General features: G+C 37.2%; 1 protein-coding gene across 9 annotated transcripts in view; it reads left to right on the top strand.

The window, feature by feature from the left end:
• Window positions 1-18,066, top strand: part of FRY (FRY microtubule binding protein) — a 425,513-nt gene that overhangs the window by 250,670 nt on the left and 156,777 nt on the right. For all 9 annotated transcript variants that reach the window (XM_036831330.1, XM_036831325.1, XM_036831331.1 and 6 more), the window contains 4 exons: window positions 9,717-9,856; window positions 13,726-13,816; window positions 14,044-14,123; window positions 14,241-14,321. In XM_036831330.1, coding sequence (XP_036687225.1) covers window positions 9,717-9,856; window positions 13,726-13,816; window positions 14,044-14,123; window positions 14,241-14,321 — 392 coding nt within the window. The remainder of the gene's footprint in view (window positions 1-9,716; window positions 9,857-13,725; window positions 13,817-14,043; window positions 14,124-14,240; window positions 14,322-18,066) is intronic.

Raw genomic sequence — 18,066 nt, forward strand, 5'->3', positions numbered from 1 at the left:
GCTCAGTAGTTGTGGCTCACGGGCCCAGTTGCTCCGTGGCATGTGGGATCTTCCCAGACCGGGACTTGAACCCGTGTCCCCTGCATTGGCAGGCAGACTCTCACCCACTGCACCACCAGGGAAGCCCTCCAGTTTGAATTTTAAAATGTATATTTAGAGGTTAAAGCTTTGTGTTTCCTTAAGTTTTCTTTTCTGTTGCTTTTCTATTTAATTAACTATTGGTTTAATATCTCTTATTTAACCTAATTACAATCTAAACATGTATAGGATAGACTTGGTTAAAAAAAAAAAAAGCCCTATTGTTTCATAAATGACAAGTTGTCTAAACAAGATTAATTTTTTGAAGCTCACTATTAGTGGGAGAAGAACTGTACCAGTGACTACTTTGTATATTGGAGAGCTAGGAATTTGTACCCTAATTCCCAGAATTTCACTTTTACAAATGTTATGAATGTGAACTTGACCCGTTCTTACACAGTACCTACCTTGTGGCAGCCATGTGCCAAACATTATGCCAGCTTGTGGAAATAAACAGGAAGGAAACATAGTGCCTGCCCTGGAGAGGCCCCCAGTCTAGTGTGAGAGACAAAGAAGAAAGATGTACATCAGATAAATTATAACCTCAGTCTAGTAAGGAAGCTCGCAGTGGAAGAGGCAGGCGTGGTATGAACCCGAGAGCAAGCTTTGCCCTATACTAGGGAGTCAGGGAGGGCTCCCATTTCCTGCTGGTGAGAAAGTCATACGGTAACGAGAAGTAATAAAGGTGATGAGATTTCCAACAGCATTTTGAAAATGTACACTGCCACTAATTTATTTTAAATGCCTAAATTAACCCTCAGCGCTTAGAAAGCAAAATAAATGAAAAATTGTCCTGGTAATCAAGTTATTTTAGCAAACATTGATTAGGTGAGTGAGAGCGTGTGTGTATGTGTGTGTGTGTGTGTACATATACAACAAAGCCCTGTGTGGGACAAAGAGATGTAAGAATGTGGTCCCTGCATTCCAGGTAGGAAGGGTCAGACTGTGGAAGACCTTGATGCCAGCGGGTGGGGCCTTATCCTCTACATGCCAGTATCAAAGAGATCAAAGTGCAGCCTTGATGTTAAACGCGGACTGGAGAGATCCTTAAAGTTTGGAGGCATTTTGGGAGTTGGGGCATCGATAAAGATTTGAGGCTAAAATGGAGACGGTGGAACTACAAAGAAAGAATGACTATAAGCAACATTATATGAGAAGAATCAATATTGGTTGAGAGAAGGAGAAACAAAAGGTAACTTCAGTTTTCAGCCATGATTTGGAGCCATTTCCATTCAATTTAACAAACATTGAGCACCTGAATCATGCCAAGGTCTGTGCAAGGTGCTGGGGTTACAAAGCAGTAGGAAAGAGTTTCTTCTCTCCAGAAATTCTCAGTCCCAGGAGGAAGACAGATACCTAAACAAATAGTACTGTGATGTAAATATAATAAGAAGGTCCAGTTCAAGTGCTGTGGGATCTCAGGTAAGGGAGTAGTTAAGGATGCTAGAAAGGTGGGGGGGGGGGGGGATGTCATAGGAAGCAGTTAAGGGGCAGTGACATACTAAAGATATCTGCTATCCAGACAGGTAGAGCCGAGTGGACAAAGGAGTTGAAGGAGAGAAGAGCAGAGTTCTGGGGAGTGGCCGGGAGGAAGCTGGGAAGGCCGACCGGAGCCCATTGCTCCCGTGACCATGGGAGCCATACTGAGGAGTCTGGACTGTTTTCTATGGATAAGGAGTTCTTCAGAGGAATGCTGTGCTTGGGGAGAGGGGATAAATTAGTTTTACATGTACTGAATTTTCAGTGCGGGTAAAATACCTCGGGAGAAATAACCGGGGCTCGTTCATTTATATGGTCACCCAACAAACACTGAAAGATTAGGGTAGAGAAAGTGGGTGAGGCATATCATAGGGAAACATAGTTCGTTTAGGACCAGAAAGTGGGATCCACAAAAGAAAGCCCAGAAAAGGAGTGCCCAAAAAAGTGAGAGAAGCCTAAGAAGATGCATCTTCCCAGGGCAGGGGTGGCCCAAGATGGCAGCTGTGCAGGGACCCTGACGGAAGAATGAGAGGTTAGCAGTTAGGAGCGCATGGGAAGCCCGCTTTGAGAAAGCCTTTTGCTGCAGTGGCTATTCATTGCCATGTAGAATACATTTTCATACTGCTGGATTAATGTTCAATAGTTTAAGAGACTTACTTTCACAGCCAAGTTATAGTGGCTGGTCATGATTGGCAACGTTTAAATTAAGAAGCATTATACCAGGACACGGTCATGGTACCAGTGATGAGTTCCCTATCTGTGATCTGTGCAGAGCACCCTGAGAGTGAAGGGCATGGTGAGCTCCCCATTTTAACTCCAAGTGACTTTCCTCTGTTATCAAAGTTTACAGATAGTCTTTTAAAATATAAAGGCCAAGGCATTTTATTTTGGATTTTCCAATGAAACAACTAACCTGTGATGTGTGTGGACCTGAGTAGATGGTGATCAAATACAGCTCACATATCAAGTTAACCCATTTTAAAAAGTGAAAAACACCTCTCCAAAATAACCCTCACCTGAGGGAGTACGTAACCCTTACCTGGTACAGTATGTACTAATGACAGTCACTAGATACATTTACAGACAGATGAAAAGTCTTGCTTGAGTAAAGTAACAACTGAATCTTTATTATTTCACATACCTTCCAGCTACATATGCTTCTTGCCTATTTTCTCTGCCCCTTGGCTTTTAGACCTTTGCTTATATCTAATGGTGGCATAAACATGCAGTAAATTAAATGATACAATTGTACACTGCACGATGTGCTTCTATTTGAAGTATTGCTCCAACTTTGTTTCTTAAAACAGTCTCATAGAATAAGTGGAAGTTACTTCCTCTTTGCTTAGGAAAGTATGATTACTCCCCAAAGGGGCTTGTGCCGAACAACCAGGATTAGAATCCAGCCCCTTCTTTTCACAGGTGCGTTGTCTTTCTGTGCTTTGGTGGTGTTTAAATAACCATACGGGAGATGGCAGAAAGTGCAGTCTAGTGACTGCCTGGCAGCGTCGCAGAATCCCGAGGAGGAAAGTGTTTCCGGCAGAATCTGATAAATGTTGTCATGTGCTCAGGAGACTTCAAGGGAAATGATTGCAGAAAGGCCATTGGCTGGTCGTGGGTTTGTCCTTTCTGATCTTCCATAGAAAAGTGTCGGTACTGTAGCAAGAGTAGAAATCAGGTCTCAGGAATGAAGAAGTGTGGCAGGAGGAGGAAGCATCACCAGTCCATGGCTGATTGAGCAGTCGGCCAGAAGAGGGACCCGTCAGTGGGTCAGAGAGGGGAGAGCGGAGTCAAAGAGGGCTGGGTGCGTTTACTGAAATGCGAGAAATCCGAGAGCTGCATGAAATACGAGAGCTTAATGCCGTGCCTTTCTGCCAAGGGTTGTATCCATTCTTCTTTTTTTTTAATAAACTGGCTTATAACAGTATATGTTTCCTGTGTTCAATATTATAATTCGACTTCTGTATTCACTACACCATGCTCACCACCAAAGTTTAGTTTCCATCTGTCACCATACAGCTAACTCCCTGTACCCATTTCACCCTCCCCGTTGCCTCTTCAGTATCTATGTGTTCATTTTTGTTTGGTTTGGTTTGCTCATTTATTTGTGTGTGTGTGTGTGTGTTCGTTCTTCACTTACATTTGGGCTCAACACCTTTTTCAGGATGCTGGAGTTTCCTGAGAGTCAGACTTGTAGATGAGTCAGGACTTACAGTTATTGGTTTTTCTTCAACAGATTGATTGTGGTTCCAGAATAGTTACTTTCTCGGTGTCCTTTCCCATTTGCTTTAGAGCCAGGTGTGCATGCAGCAAACTCGGGGAGCCCAGTGCTGCTGCCTTTCTCTTAAGGAGCTGATGTAGGACAGGCATTGCTCAGAGGTCTCTACAGTAAGCATCTGGAAGGCACTGTGTTTACATCTGCTGGGGCCAGAAAAGTTGGCTTATTTTGGGAATACAGACTAAGCAGAAAGGTTCTAATGGAGGCCTTGGTAGTTTGTGCTTGGATAAGAGATAGGTGGGTCTTAATTTTTTCCCACTACGGTTGTCCAGGGTATCCACGGGGCATTGTTTCCAGGGCCTCTGACCTACATGGATGCCAAAATCCACAGATGCTCAAGTCCCTCCTATAAAACGGTGTAGCATTTGCATATAACCCACACACATCCTCCCATATACTTTAAATCATCTCTAGACTACCTATAATACCTATTACAATGTAAATGATATGTAAATAGTTACAGATACAATGTAATGGTGTGTAAGTCATTGCCGGAGAGCGGCAAATTCAAGTTTTTCTTTTTGGAACTTGTGGCATTTTAATTTTCTGAATATTTTTGATTTGTGATCGGTTGAATCTGCGGATACAGAGGGCTGACTCTGTACCTAAAAGCAACATTTATCAGCTCTGATAACATCTGTCATCAACTTCTGTCATTCGTTCCGTCATTAACTTAGCCTGTGATCTTATCAAAGTCAAAATATTTTGTGTCTGTGCTTCAGTTTCAATATTTGGAAATGGAAGAGGGAAAAAAGAAACAGACACTTTTGAAGGTCTGTTATATGTCCCACACTTCAGAGTTTCTCCTTTAGTCTCCATAAAAGCCCAGTGAGGGAAGTATTCTTAAGTCCTGTTTTACAGCTGAAAACAGAGCTTCAAAGAAACAGCAGCATGGCCAAGCTCATACAGCCAATAAAGGGCAGAGTTGTAACTTGAACCCCAAACCCGCCGGATCTTCCCAGTATGCTGATGAAATTATGAAAATGTGGCTTTTGGAGATCAGGCTTCAGATATGTTGTTCTGAGAACATTAAGTTGCAGCTATTTGCAATTCAGTGTGACCTATTCTTTACTTTACTCTAAATTCCAGATAATTTGCTTATACATTCTAAGTAACTTCTTTTGGGATTTTCTTCTAGATGGTATATGTTTATGTCCTTTTGTGGCACCTTAGTTTCTTAATGTGTTAAAAATGCTATCTATAAACAGGAAACACATGGTAAAATAAATCTATTATAAATCTATAATAGAACTAAAATAACTTTTTATCATCTTGGGTAGTAATATTTTCCTACAAAAGGAGGCAGGTGAAATTCTAATGCTTTAACATTGATTCTAATGCTTCAATTCAATGAAAATCTATTTAAAATATATAAGTGAAAAATATAAGCAATTAAGAGAGTAAAAACAAATTAGGTAGCATTGGATTCACATTAGTGTTATTCAGTGTTTCTTATTCTCCAGTGGAACAGTGAGTTCCATAAAATGGACCAAGATGGTAAAATCAAATAATGAAGATCTTTTCCTAATTTGCAAGAAAAACATATTTAACATATAGGTTTTTATAATAAATTATTCTTAAGCCTGCAGTGTCTATCATCACTCATCGAATACTGTAAGCTAGCAATAGTATGAAATGTGATCGAGTAAAAAAAAAAATTGCCTCTGAATTGCTATAATAGATCAGGTACACAGAGAAGTACCCTGCCCCCAGGTGCCTGGCCACCTGAACTAGTTTGAGAAATTAAGCCATCAGTGAAGTTACTTTAAAATTTTTCGTTAAATGCACCACTCATGACAAGTCAGCCTTATTACTGTAAAATATGGAACGACTCCACTGAGTAATTATTCAAATATTTATGTGTGAAGTTTCCTTCTTTGCATTCAGCCAGTATAATAAAATGCTTATGAAAAATTAATGTCTTAGATACAGCATAATGGACAGTTTCTTTTAGCCTATTTATATATAAAACGCCAAAATAAACGTTAAGAAAACATTTGCAAAGTACATTTAGTATTCCCCTCTGTCACCCCTCCAAAAGAAAACACCAGCATGAAATAGTTCTGTGATTCTGTGCACTTCGTCTCCTCAAGCTGCACAGTACCTAGCTCATCTGTGATGGAAGAATATGATCATTTAAATGCAACAAGAACATCTTTGTAAATGGGCCTCTCCTTGCACAGCAGCACAGAGCTAGAATTCATCTCACCATTGGCTCTGCTTCCCATAAATGAAGGAGCTGAGTAACCAAGAAGCCAGCTAGACCTTCCTCCCTTCCTGAGCTTTGAGGGCCAGGTCTTTGCAAATTCCACCCTTCCTTCCTGAAAGTCTGAACTCAAAAGGGCAGTAACAGAGAGATGGAAAAAACACACACATCCACCCCCTGCTGACCTTTCATCTCTTCTAAGATGGTCTCAGTGTATTTGCCATGGAAAGCATGCCCAATAGATATAATACCAAGAATGGCTTCAGGATGACTTTTTAACGGGTAGAAAAAAATGATTACAGCTGAGGTTTGAAGAACACTCCTGACGTTCTCTATGGAGAATGTGGGTTACACCTAAGTGAAGTAGCTGAATGCTCTGTTAGAGAATGCTCTACCCAGAGAGGTTTATAGGAGTCAAACACAGGTTTATATCACCTTTATGGGTCTGAAGTAAATAAAGGAGCTTGTAAATGTCACACAGAAATTTTTTTTAATTTTTATTTTATATTGGAGTATAGTTGATTAACAATGTATTAGTTTCAGGTGTACAGCAAAGTAATTCAGTTATACATATGCATGTATCTATTCAAATATTTTTCAAATTCTTTTCCCATTTAGGTTATTATAGAATATTGGGAACTCTACTCAATATTCTGTAATGTTTTTTAAATAAACATTTTATTTTAGAATAGTTTTGGATTTACGGAAAAGTTGCAAAGATAGTACAGACAGTTATCATATACCCCATACCCAGTTTTTCCTATTAACATCTTACATTACCAGGGTACATTTGTCATAACTAAGAAACCAATATCAGTGCATTATTATGAACTAAATTCTATACTTCATTTGTATTTCATTTGTTTTTCCCTGATATCTGTCTTCCGTTCCAGGATACCATTGAGGATGCCACAGTACATTTAGTCATCATGTCTCCTTAAGTCTCATCCAGACTTGCACAAGTATTTTTAAATTGCTGAAATATAATCGTAGTGGCTTTGGGATTGTATTACCTATTCAGTAATTAAGACAGAATTAACCCTTGGTCAGGGACTCTGAATTCTGATCCCCTTTCCCATGTGGGAGGAACCCTCTTTGTTTCCCAATTCAAAATATTCTAGATGATGACAACTTGAAGAAATATCCTTTCTGGTGCTGGGGTAACTTTAGAGAGAACTAGGAAATTACCCCCTTGGCACACCATAGTCGGCTTTCCTCCAAAAATTTACTGCTGTTATAGCCAAAGGAAGAGCAGGAAAATTTGTTGTGCCTGTGGATGTTACAGCCTGGCGGGGAGGGCTCTTTTTTTAAAGAAAATAATTAGATATTTTAAAATTACAGAACCCTATAACGGTGACTAGGTTCACCAGGCAGGCTAAATGCAATAGCCTGTTTATTTTTTTTTAACTTAACCCATAACTAAAGATAATGCACAATTTTGTATTATGTACCTAAAACCATAATTATAAGAGAGAGAGCATGAAATAAACTATCAAGAAATAGAATCTGAGAAAGAAAGCAATCATTGCTTTGCTCAATCTTAGGGCTTGTTTTAAAGGTGACAGTGGAAAGTCCTGTTGACATGAAGCACTTGCGCTTTCATTGCTCTAGTTTCCTGCTTTTGTAAAAGGAAGTTAAGCCTAGGCTGCTTAACTACAGAAATATTTTAAGTTAACTAACGTTTTCCGTTTCTTCTGCCACCTCCCCAGCTCAGGCTCTGAGCCCTGCACTCCTGGAACTGTTGCAGTAATAACCTCATTAGATTGAAGCATGTGTTGTGTATTCTCTTAACTGCCTCTGTTTGCAAACCACTTCGGTCCAGCCTACACGTCACTGCTAGATTAAACCTCCCCAAACATCATTTTTATGGACTGAGTATCCTACTCAGAAATCTTTAGGGGCTTCTCATTTTCTAGAGAAGAAAACTGAAATTGTTTAGACCGTCATTAAGTACCTTTTATGATTTAGTTCCAACTTAAAATTTTCAACATTATTTCCCTCCACTCTGGTGAACCAAAGTCCCTACATCAGTCAGATATTTCTTCTTTCAGTTCCTTCAAAACCTTCATTAATCACATAATCATTATCAACAAACAGTTATTTTACAGCTTCATGATGGTAGGATTTCCTGCTTAGGCTCCTTACTTAGTTTCTTTCTTGACTCTCATTTCAAACTTCTACCCTTTCTTTTAAAAAGGCCCAGGTAAAATCCTACCTTCATTTTTTTAAAACTCCCACTTACCCTCTCCCTCTGGTGATCTCTCTCCTGACATCTCTCCTGATTGTAATATGTACTCTTAATATGTTGGTATATTTCCTCCTGGTCTTATTTTCTATATATGCATACTTATATGGGTCTCTATCAAATTGGGATCATACCAATTAAATGATTTTTCACTCTTTTTTCGCTTAACATATCATGAACATTTTCATAGCATTAAATATTTTTGAAATGAGATTTTTAATGGTTTCATAGATAATCTACATCAAATTCCACATTGGATTCAGGCATTTACCTATAGCAGGACATTTGTTTCCATTTTTTTGCTATAATAAGTAATGCTGTCCTGAACATTCTTACTCATCTCTAATTATGTACTTGAGATAAATTCCTGTCTCATCAGTGCTGGGTGTTATGATTTGCCTATACTGTTTGTTAATTAAATAATTAAAACCTATCTCACTGTACTTTGACACATTCTGGTTATAAGACCTTTATCAGAGACGTGTTCTGCAAATATTTTCTCCCAGTCTGTGGCTGGTCCTTTCATCACTTAACAGCATCCTTCTAAAAGCTTAAACTTTTAATTTTGATGATTTTCAAAATATCGAATTTTCATGGAATTTGCTTTTGGTTTGATCCCTAAGAAATCCTCACCTACCCCAAAGTCACAAGGATTTTCCCCTATGTTTTCTTCAGAAGTTTTATAGTTTTAGGTGTTATACTTAGGTCTATGACCCATTCTGAGTTCATTTTTGCATGTATTATAATATGAGATATTGACTGAAGTTCAGTTGAGGAGTGATACTTAATAAAAGATCAGGAATCTTTCCAAAATAAGGAAAGTAGAATAACTCATCTATCAAAGGTATGTTTGTTGTTTAAAGAGGGGAGATGTTTGCCTTTGATGTAATAAAGAGTAAATTACTGCTACTGATTCATTGAGTCTAATTTGGGGCACACCTCAGATTAGTTTATGAATGATTATTGGCAGAAAACCATACATTGCATTACCACTTAGGTTATTTGTTTGGGGGATAGAATTGCTTATTTCACCTAAGCCATTAAGGTAATCATATTAATTAATGTATTTATTTATATAACAAGCATTTTTGAGGACCTAAGAAGTACCAGTCACTGTACTTCTTAGATGCTGTGGGAAAATAATTTCTTTGCAGTTCATGAATAACCTGTATGCAATTAACATCTGATTTCTAGAATGAAAGGGAGTCAAAGTAATTATCTTTCTTAAACCACAAAGTTATTATATTAGGAACATCTGTCAACAGTAAGAAACGGGTTCTTGGGAATGTACTACTAAAGATTATTAAGGAGAGGACCGTGATAAATAAGAAAATTTTGTAATGACTATGGTTTGGAGTTATTTGTGAAATAAAAAGTTTCTCAGTAATTGGCAGTGCCACCAAAGCTTTTTAATCGCCTGCTTTTCTCTGTAGGTCATCAGTTCAATGAGCTCCCTTTCTGAGTACTGCCTGCCTTCCATTCTACGTACATTATTTGACTGGTATAAAAGGCAAAATGGCATTGAGGATGAATCACATGAATACAGACCAAGAACCAGCAATAAATCCAAAAGGTACGCTTCTCTATGTAAGGATTATGAGGATTATAGTTTTTTCTGTCTTTCTTTCTCTTTCTTTCTTTTTCTTTCTTTCCTTTCTTTCTCTTTTCTTTCCTTTTTTTCTTTCTTTTACTTTCTTTTTCTTTCTTTCTCTTTCTTTCTCTTTCTTTCCTTTCTTTCTCTTTCTTTCCTTTCTCTTTCTTTCTTTTCTTCTCTTTTCTTTTCTTTCTTGAAACAAATCAAAGTGGGAGTTGGGTGGCTTCTAGATCTTCCTGCCTCTTTACACATGAGCACCACCTTGTCTAGCAGGTGGCACATTTGGAGTATTTGTCACTGCCAGCTGTCACAGGTTGAAAATTCTTACATGGCCTTATTTTGACAGTGGTGGGGGCAGGGTGTCAAGGACCCTAGGTAACCCTCTTGCCTGCTTCTCTCCTGGGCCCTCTCTCCTCCAGTCTGCACCTGAAGGCAGAAAGCCTGCAGCAGGCCCTGCCCGACATTGCGTAGATATTTGGATCTGCGTTCGTAACCTTGAGTGCCCAGGGTACTGTAGTGCAAAGGACACTGGGTTGGACCTTAGAGGTAGTCATGGAGCTGCCACTAATTAGCCGTGTGACTTTGGCCAGCTCCCCAACAGCTCCCCAGCTCCCAGCCTTTTCGTGAGCAAAGGGGGAAGTCAGATCACCCCATCTCTAACTTCCCTTCTAGCTGAGAATTTTGTTTATTGGATTTGAAAAGTGGAACTTGCTGCTACATGAGTTCTTCAGCCATAAAACTTAAGATTCTCGTTCTGTCCAATGAATGTAAGTCCCCCAGAATTTTAGGTAAATATGTATAATTTCATATGTTTGAAATCAACCTATTATAGCAAGGTAGCAAATATAAGAAAGTTTAATACATTTACCTTTCTTTAAAAAAAACAAGAGATTTTTCAAAGCACTTAGATTTCTCCACATGGGTTATACATTTTTTAATGCTTTTAAAGACAATATAACTGAAATTAATCACTCAGAAAATCAGATATTAACTACTACTTGTGAGTGATTTATCCCTCTCATTTTTCTTGACACTCCTAGTAAAAAATATGTAAACTTCTCTTGAAATTGAAGACCTGTTATTTTACCAAATTACATTTCATCTGAACTTGTAATTTCATTTTGTAATATGCTTGAGTTTATTCAAGATTCATTTACTTATCATTTTGTTTGGGGGAGAAATTAATAACTTTTGCATATTGAATAATTATTTTAGTTGAAGAAGAATTTTTTTAAATGGAGGTATAATTCACATACCATAAACTGCGTCCTCTTAAAGTATGTAATTCAGTGTTTTTAGTATATTCACAAGGTTGTGCAGCCATCGCCACTGCCTAATTCAAGAATATTTTTATCGCCCCAAAAAGAAACCCCGTACCAATTGGCAATCTCTCATAAATATTTTTAATGTATCAAATTTAAAGGTAAAATTTCAATCCTGTGTCTGAAAATGGTTCAGCCTGTATGATTAATAAATTAATGGTGTCATTTTAGTATTTCCCCCTATTTCATGTTAGCTTATGAATAGATACTAAAACTTTCTAGGGGTGGAGAGTGGGGCAGTTTTAGTGAGTTGAATTAAGTGAGTTTTAGTTTTGTCCTGTTTTGTCAGAATTTAGTTACTAAAACTAGATTTTTCATGAATTGATTTCTTTATGGATTGAAAAGAATAGCTCTTTAGGTTGTATTACTGATTATTTCCAGGAGATCAGTCATTGCCGAGATCAAACAGAGAATCGGGACAATGAAATTCAACTCAATTGCATTTTAGTTAGCACTTGAAAGTTTAAAATAAGAGAGAGAGAATGTGTGTTTGGGACAAAGCCAAAAGAATGAGGGTCTCTAGAGCATGATGTAGCTAATAATAGGGGTTTCTCTTAATAGAAACAAGAAAAGAGGAACTTAAGGAAGAAGCATAAGCAACTGAAAACAGTCAAATGTGATGGATGTGTATTTGGGTTATGATTTCTAAGATTAGTATAGTATCAACATTTTGACTGCCAAATAAATTTGTCAGATGCCTCTGGCTCCTGGCAGTTGGACCTCAAACTAGCAATAAAGTTGAATTCATTATTGGAAAGATATATGTCTTCCTTTTATTTGAAAGCATAAATTGGCTTATTAAATAAAACAGAATCAGGGTTTAAAATTTTGTTTCTACCAAGATTTTTTTGCTACTTGAATTCAAGTTCCTCTGGCCCCTTTTGGAGACCCCTTACTATAGCCCTCTTCTCTCTACTGCTGCTGGCCATCTTTGAGAGTTTTCCCTCCCTGTGGTCTTCAGACTTCCTGTTTCTCTTCTCCATGATGTAATTTCTGGGTCAGACTTGTGGACGCCCTCTTTTTAATGCAGCTCCATATGTTTTCCTCTCCTCCCTTCATCTGGCAGCAGCACTTTCTAGTTCTAGTGGGTCTTGAAGGGCTCCAGATGGATGGTTTGGTCCATTGCTCTTTCTCCTGGCAGGACTGTTTGTAAATGATCCTGAATGAATGAGTTCCTGCCCGGTCCATACATTTCCCCTTGAAAGTTAAAGCCGCAGCTTCCCTTGTTGACCTGCTCTGTCACCTATCAGGCTTAACTGGACTTGCTCAAGGAGGCAGAGCTCCTCCAGAGTTCTTTTTTATATCTTTTATATGCTTTCCTCTCATTCTCTCTTGACTGAAGAGAAAAGCATTCCATATTTAAAATAGTCTTGATTTATTTTGAAAATATTTGCCTGACAAATCCAAATTCTGTCATCCTTTCTCATTGCTTTTATTTAATATGCAAGTACTGAGCAGTTGTATGTTTGGGAGACTCTACTAAATACACGTTTTTCTCTTAATACTCAAGCAAACCTTACTATAATTACTATTATTATTTCCATTTTGTAGATGGAAAAATTACTGGTAAGTAGAAGAGGCGTAATTTTCACCCAGGACTGTTCTACACCAAAACCAACACTCTTTTTTTTTTTAATTTATTTTTTTATACAGCAGGTTCTTATTAGTCATCAATTTTATACACACCAGTGTATACATGTCAATCCCAATCGCCCAATTCATCACACCGCCACCCCAAAACCAACACTCTTAACCACTATTCTGTGCTAAGGAACTTTGCAGTCACCTCAGTTGCTCAATTCCAAATTAGTCCTTAGTACATTAGAGAAGCAGGAAATATGAAGGGAAGGGGGTATGAACTCACATTTCTGTCCTCCTGACGGTGATAATTCTGCTCCCTCACTTTGGAATGAGTTCAAATGGCTCCACTTTGTCCCTCCTACCTCTTCTTCCATCTGCTTTTTAATCTTTCTCTCTTCCACCACCCCCTCACATCTTCTTTCTTCCTCTCATAAATCTCAAGTGGCAAAAGGTCAAGAGGAAAGGGACGGGGGGAAAGAAACGAAACGTAATGCTGATCCTTTCTCCTCCCACTGCAGTCCTGATTCCATAGGTAATCATATTATTTCTTTCTGTTGTTTAACTCTTTTCACAAGATCCTCTCAGGGTCTACCTCTGGCACCGGGGCCCTGTATCATGTTTGTTTCCATTTTACAGATGATAGAATTCCTGTGCTGAAAGGTACCTTAGAAAAGTCCACAAGATGAAATTGTAGACTCACAGATAGCTACCCAAGTTGACATGGTTGGATATTTAAAACCTGAAGTCAAATATTCAAATCCGGTGTTTGTCCACTGCATCAGACTGATCATAGGAATAACTTCAGTGTGTATTTACCACTGCAGTTTCTTCATAACAAAATTGGTTTGCAGTCCACTGGGGATGAGTCCTAGATTTTTGGGTGAATTACATCACTCTGAGGATATTTTCAGTGCCCATTTAATGTGAATATTTTAAATTTTACAGTGATGAACAGCAGCGAGATTATTTAATGGAAAGACGGGACCTCGCCATTGATTTTATTTTTTCTTTAGTATTAATAGAAGTTTTGAAACAGGTATGTCATTAATTTAATGTTACTTTAGATAAGATTTATTTATCTAAAAACTACTTATGTTTTTAAGGTCAAGTTTATTAAATTGTTCTTGAATTTCAAATACTATGTCATATGAATTATATTTATTGATTGTTAAAGACCATATATAGTTCATTGTAAGTACTCTTACTAATTTGATCTTTAATATTCCCTTCCAAGTTAAGAGCCATCTTTTTTTTTTTTTCCAGATTCCACTTCATCCTGTAATAGACAGTTTAATACATGATGTTATTAACTTGGCTTTCAAGCACTTTAAGTACAAAGAAGGGTAAAGTAATTTGTCATCTTCGAACTTGAAGAAGTTGGGTACTTAAAACTAAATCAAGTTTGCTCTTTTCAGATGACCTGGGGGTATTCCTAACTTGTCTAATTGTATGTTATTTAGGTACCTTGGTCCTAACACTGCCAATATGCACATTGTGGCAGACCTGTATGCAGAAGTCATTGGAGTGTTGGCACAAGCTAAGTAAGTGAACCTCAGAATCCTTCACCATAAGAACATGAGTGCCTCTTCTGTGCCAACCCAGCCCTACTCTCAGGAAGGGGGAGGGTGTGAGCTTACCAGAAACTAGGGTTTATTTATGCTGTGTGTGCCCTGTCTCTGAACCTCACAAGAAGCTCCCCAGGGCAAGTACCAAGTCTTTTTCCAATTTGTTTTCTCCTTTAGCTTTTTCACTTGGCAATTGATCCAGATCCTACCAAGGGTCCATGAGTTTCAGACTATTGCATCCGAGAAAGAAATGAACTAACCAAAGTACTTTTCTTCCTGCTTAATTTTCCAAAGAAGTTTATCAGTTTTAAAAGTTTTGTTTTCTATATTCCATGAGTGGGTGGTTATGATATAGCATCCATGAGTGGGAAAATTCCATTCTAGACTGTCCCTTTACTATAGACCTTACTTAATTCAGCTGAGCTAAAAATGTCCAAGACACTGTCATGGAAACAAGTCAGAAAATTCTCATTGCTAAATATATCTGGCCCCATAACACTACTTAGCAGGCTAGAACAAAGTGGTATTAGACTATTAGCAATAATATACTTCTTCCAAAAGTGATGTCACACCCTATTCACCCATCTTCATCTTATTCAACCCTGAGGCAAATCGGGCAAGATCCTGAATTTCTAGGTTAGGCAAAGTGAGCCAGAGACATAATGTGAATCCAAGCCAAGAGGCCAGCTTGGAGCAACAGTGATGCCCTGATCTTTGTGAAATTGCAACCCTCAGAGAGATTTGTATCTTCAAGAGATGGAATTTCCTAACTTAGCAGTGTGGAAACACTCAATTTATCACAAAACAAAATTTTTAAAAAGTACTTACTCAGCACCTTTAGCTAGCCAAAACATAGTCAAGAACTCAGGAAACAGACCCCAAAAACTCCTTGAGGTGACTTATTTAATCTAACCCTGTTTGTCTATTCATCTTGACTACCTATTTTTTTTCTAACACATAAAACATCAGTACTAGATGAAAGAGACTTAGATACACTGACGCCCTGAGAAATATCAAGCTCAAAAACTGACAGCAACAGAGAGGAAAGAGAAACTGGCCAAAGCATACATGAGAACTAAACATTAGAGTTACCTGGACCATTTTGCATGAAAATATATATTGTACTTTTATTATAGCCCATTGTAATAATTGTAGTTCATGAAAAAAAAAGTGTAATGCGTTTTGGAGAGATTTCCATTGCAATTAAATAATAAGAGTATTGGCTTTTTGAAGGAATAAGCTGCAGTTATCTGGCAAATTAACTCATGTGTCTCTACCTCATTCCTAGAAAAGATCAGAAAAATGAGTTGTTAATATGTATTTTGGCTGCTTTGTCAAACCCTGGAAATCTCATCATATTCCTTTGTAATTACCCCAGCCTAACTCTGTTATACAATCATTTGGAAAGTTTAATATGCCAGAAATGACTTCTTGTGTTTTTCTTAGTTTTGTGAAATGTACATAACAATATCGGTTACTATAGAATGACTTGCCTTAGCTACACCGATTTTCAGTTGGTTGAGAATGAATTGCGAGACAACGTCATAATTAAAGCAACATTCTAAGGTTGTAAGAATTTCCGTATTAGGTCTGATTGATGATCCACTGAGCCAGTGTTTTCTTGCCAACAGGGACTTTTTTAAATTTTCATGTCAGTATTTGTCTCAATTCTGCAATAGTAGGCTATAACAAATGCCTCAATTTGGATAATGCTCTATTACTTTTTAGTCACAAGAAAACGCTTTCACCAGTGGCTTCTTGCAGTAATTGCAGTAATATATAGTAATCCCATTGATAAATTCTTAACCAGCCAGTATAGAGTTAACCTTTATTGATAGACAGTACAGTCTTAAACTGGTATCATACTACAAATTATCACATTACATTCTTCTCATAAGTACACCAGGACCATTACTTTATTGTCGCCTTAGAAAATTATTGCTTCCTTTGTTCTCAGTGGGGGAAAAAAAGGATGTATGCCTATTTGGTATAGGATGGTTATCTTTTTTTAAAAATAAACTTGAGTAATGTAACAATTCTAATTTTAGATTTTATATCTAGATCACAGTGGTAATGCACATAAAATATCTTCTTCATTATGACTTTAGATATTAATATTTAGTTTGGTCTTTAAGTTTTAGCAGAATCACTATTTTTAATCTTACTAGTGATAATGTGCTCAATTCCTGTCATTAAGGGAAATTTTTTTTTTTTTTTTGCTATTAAGTGATATTCACCCAGGGTCTTGACTTTTTCAAAGTCAATTAAGTTAAAATTAGATTTTTTAAGGTAAGTTTTTTGGATTAAAATCTGACATATTCATTTAAATAGTGATGATTGCTTATAAGATTCATTCCAAAACTGCTCTCTCTTTATGTGATATAATTTCAATATATATATTCTTATACTCTCACTTTAATAATATATACTATACATTTTAAAGCAGAAGACTGAGTAATCGTTTAGTTACTGTATTTACTAAAGAATACTAAACACTCTAGGCGTGCTCATTGAAAAGAAATTTATTTTTCCCTAAAATTATTTTAAGAGAAAATAGATTTTAAGTGCAAATAGATTTTTGGATTATTTTTATTTTAAAATAACATGTTTATGTCATGTGGGACTTTTTAAAGTAAAAGATAGCTATATTTATTTTTAAATGAGAAATAAATGGACTTTTAGCCACTAACTTGTGAGAATACTGAAATGGTGAGGTGTACAAATACCCTGCCTTTTCCTCCCTCTCCTTGTTTTAGTCACGGATTAGAAAAGGAAAACACACTTTCTAAGTATCATGTGATCTTTAAAACAATATAACTCTAACCTGTAAAGTTACTTTTTTCTTTTAAAGTCTCACATTTCAAAATTAAAACGATAGATTTTTTTTTTTAGTGTTTGGAAATAATTTGAAATAAAATATAATTTTAAAAAATCTAGTTTTTATAGATTTTATAAATTTTTATAATCTTGATTGAAAGTGTCACTTCCGTCACTTTGCTATACCACTTCTGCTTCCCGTCCTTCATCTGTCTCTGCCTAAAACCTCTGTTCACCCTTTACCCTAACATAAATCACCTCTGAAATCTTTGATTATCCAGCTGGAAAGAGCCCCTTCATTCTCCAGTGCCCCCGGAGCCTCTTCAGGTGTATTATTCACATAAAGGACAGTGTGAAATATGAGAAAGTGATCTGGCCTGGGGCATTTAACCTCCCTGAAGGACCAGAGAGATCCAGGCAAAGCCCCAGGCCCATGCTAACATACCTCATAAATAATAATACTGGTTATTATTAAAATTATTACTATTATTCACATGGCTCATGGTCAGTGCTACATTGTCTTATCTTTCCAGTTAAACTGTATACTGTTCTAAATAGACAGGGACTGCATTTCACAGGTCATGACTGTCTAAGGCAGCTACAAAATAGTGGAAATTCCTGGAATTCACATCAGAAGATCACAGTCTCATCTTTTTCACTTTGACCTTCCAATCTGTTTCTTCATTCATAAAATGGAAACACATTCACTACCTATTTTCTGCTCCATTGCCTTCTTAAAATCTTTTTTTTTGTATGCAGCAAACGTAAAGAAAAATCCATAAGTTGTTTAGAAAATACAAACAATTTTAACAAATTGTTACCAAATGAACACCATGTAACCTCCTGCATTCCAGCCGAGAACGAGAAAATTGCCAGCTCTCATGAAGCCCGTAAACAGCCAACT

Source organism: Balaenoptera musculus, chromosome 18 (genome assembly GCF_009873245.2).
Source record: "Balaenoptera musculus isolate JJ_BM4_2016_0621 chromosome 18, mBalMus1.pri.v3, whole genome shotgun sequence".
NCBI lineage: Eukaryota > Metazoa > Chordata > Mammalia > Artiodactyla > Balaenopteridae > Balaenoptera > Balaenoptera musculus.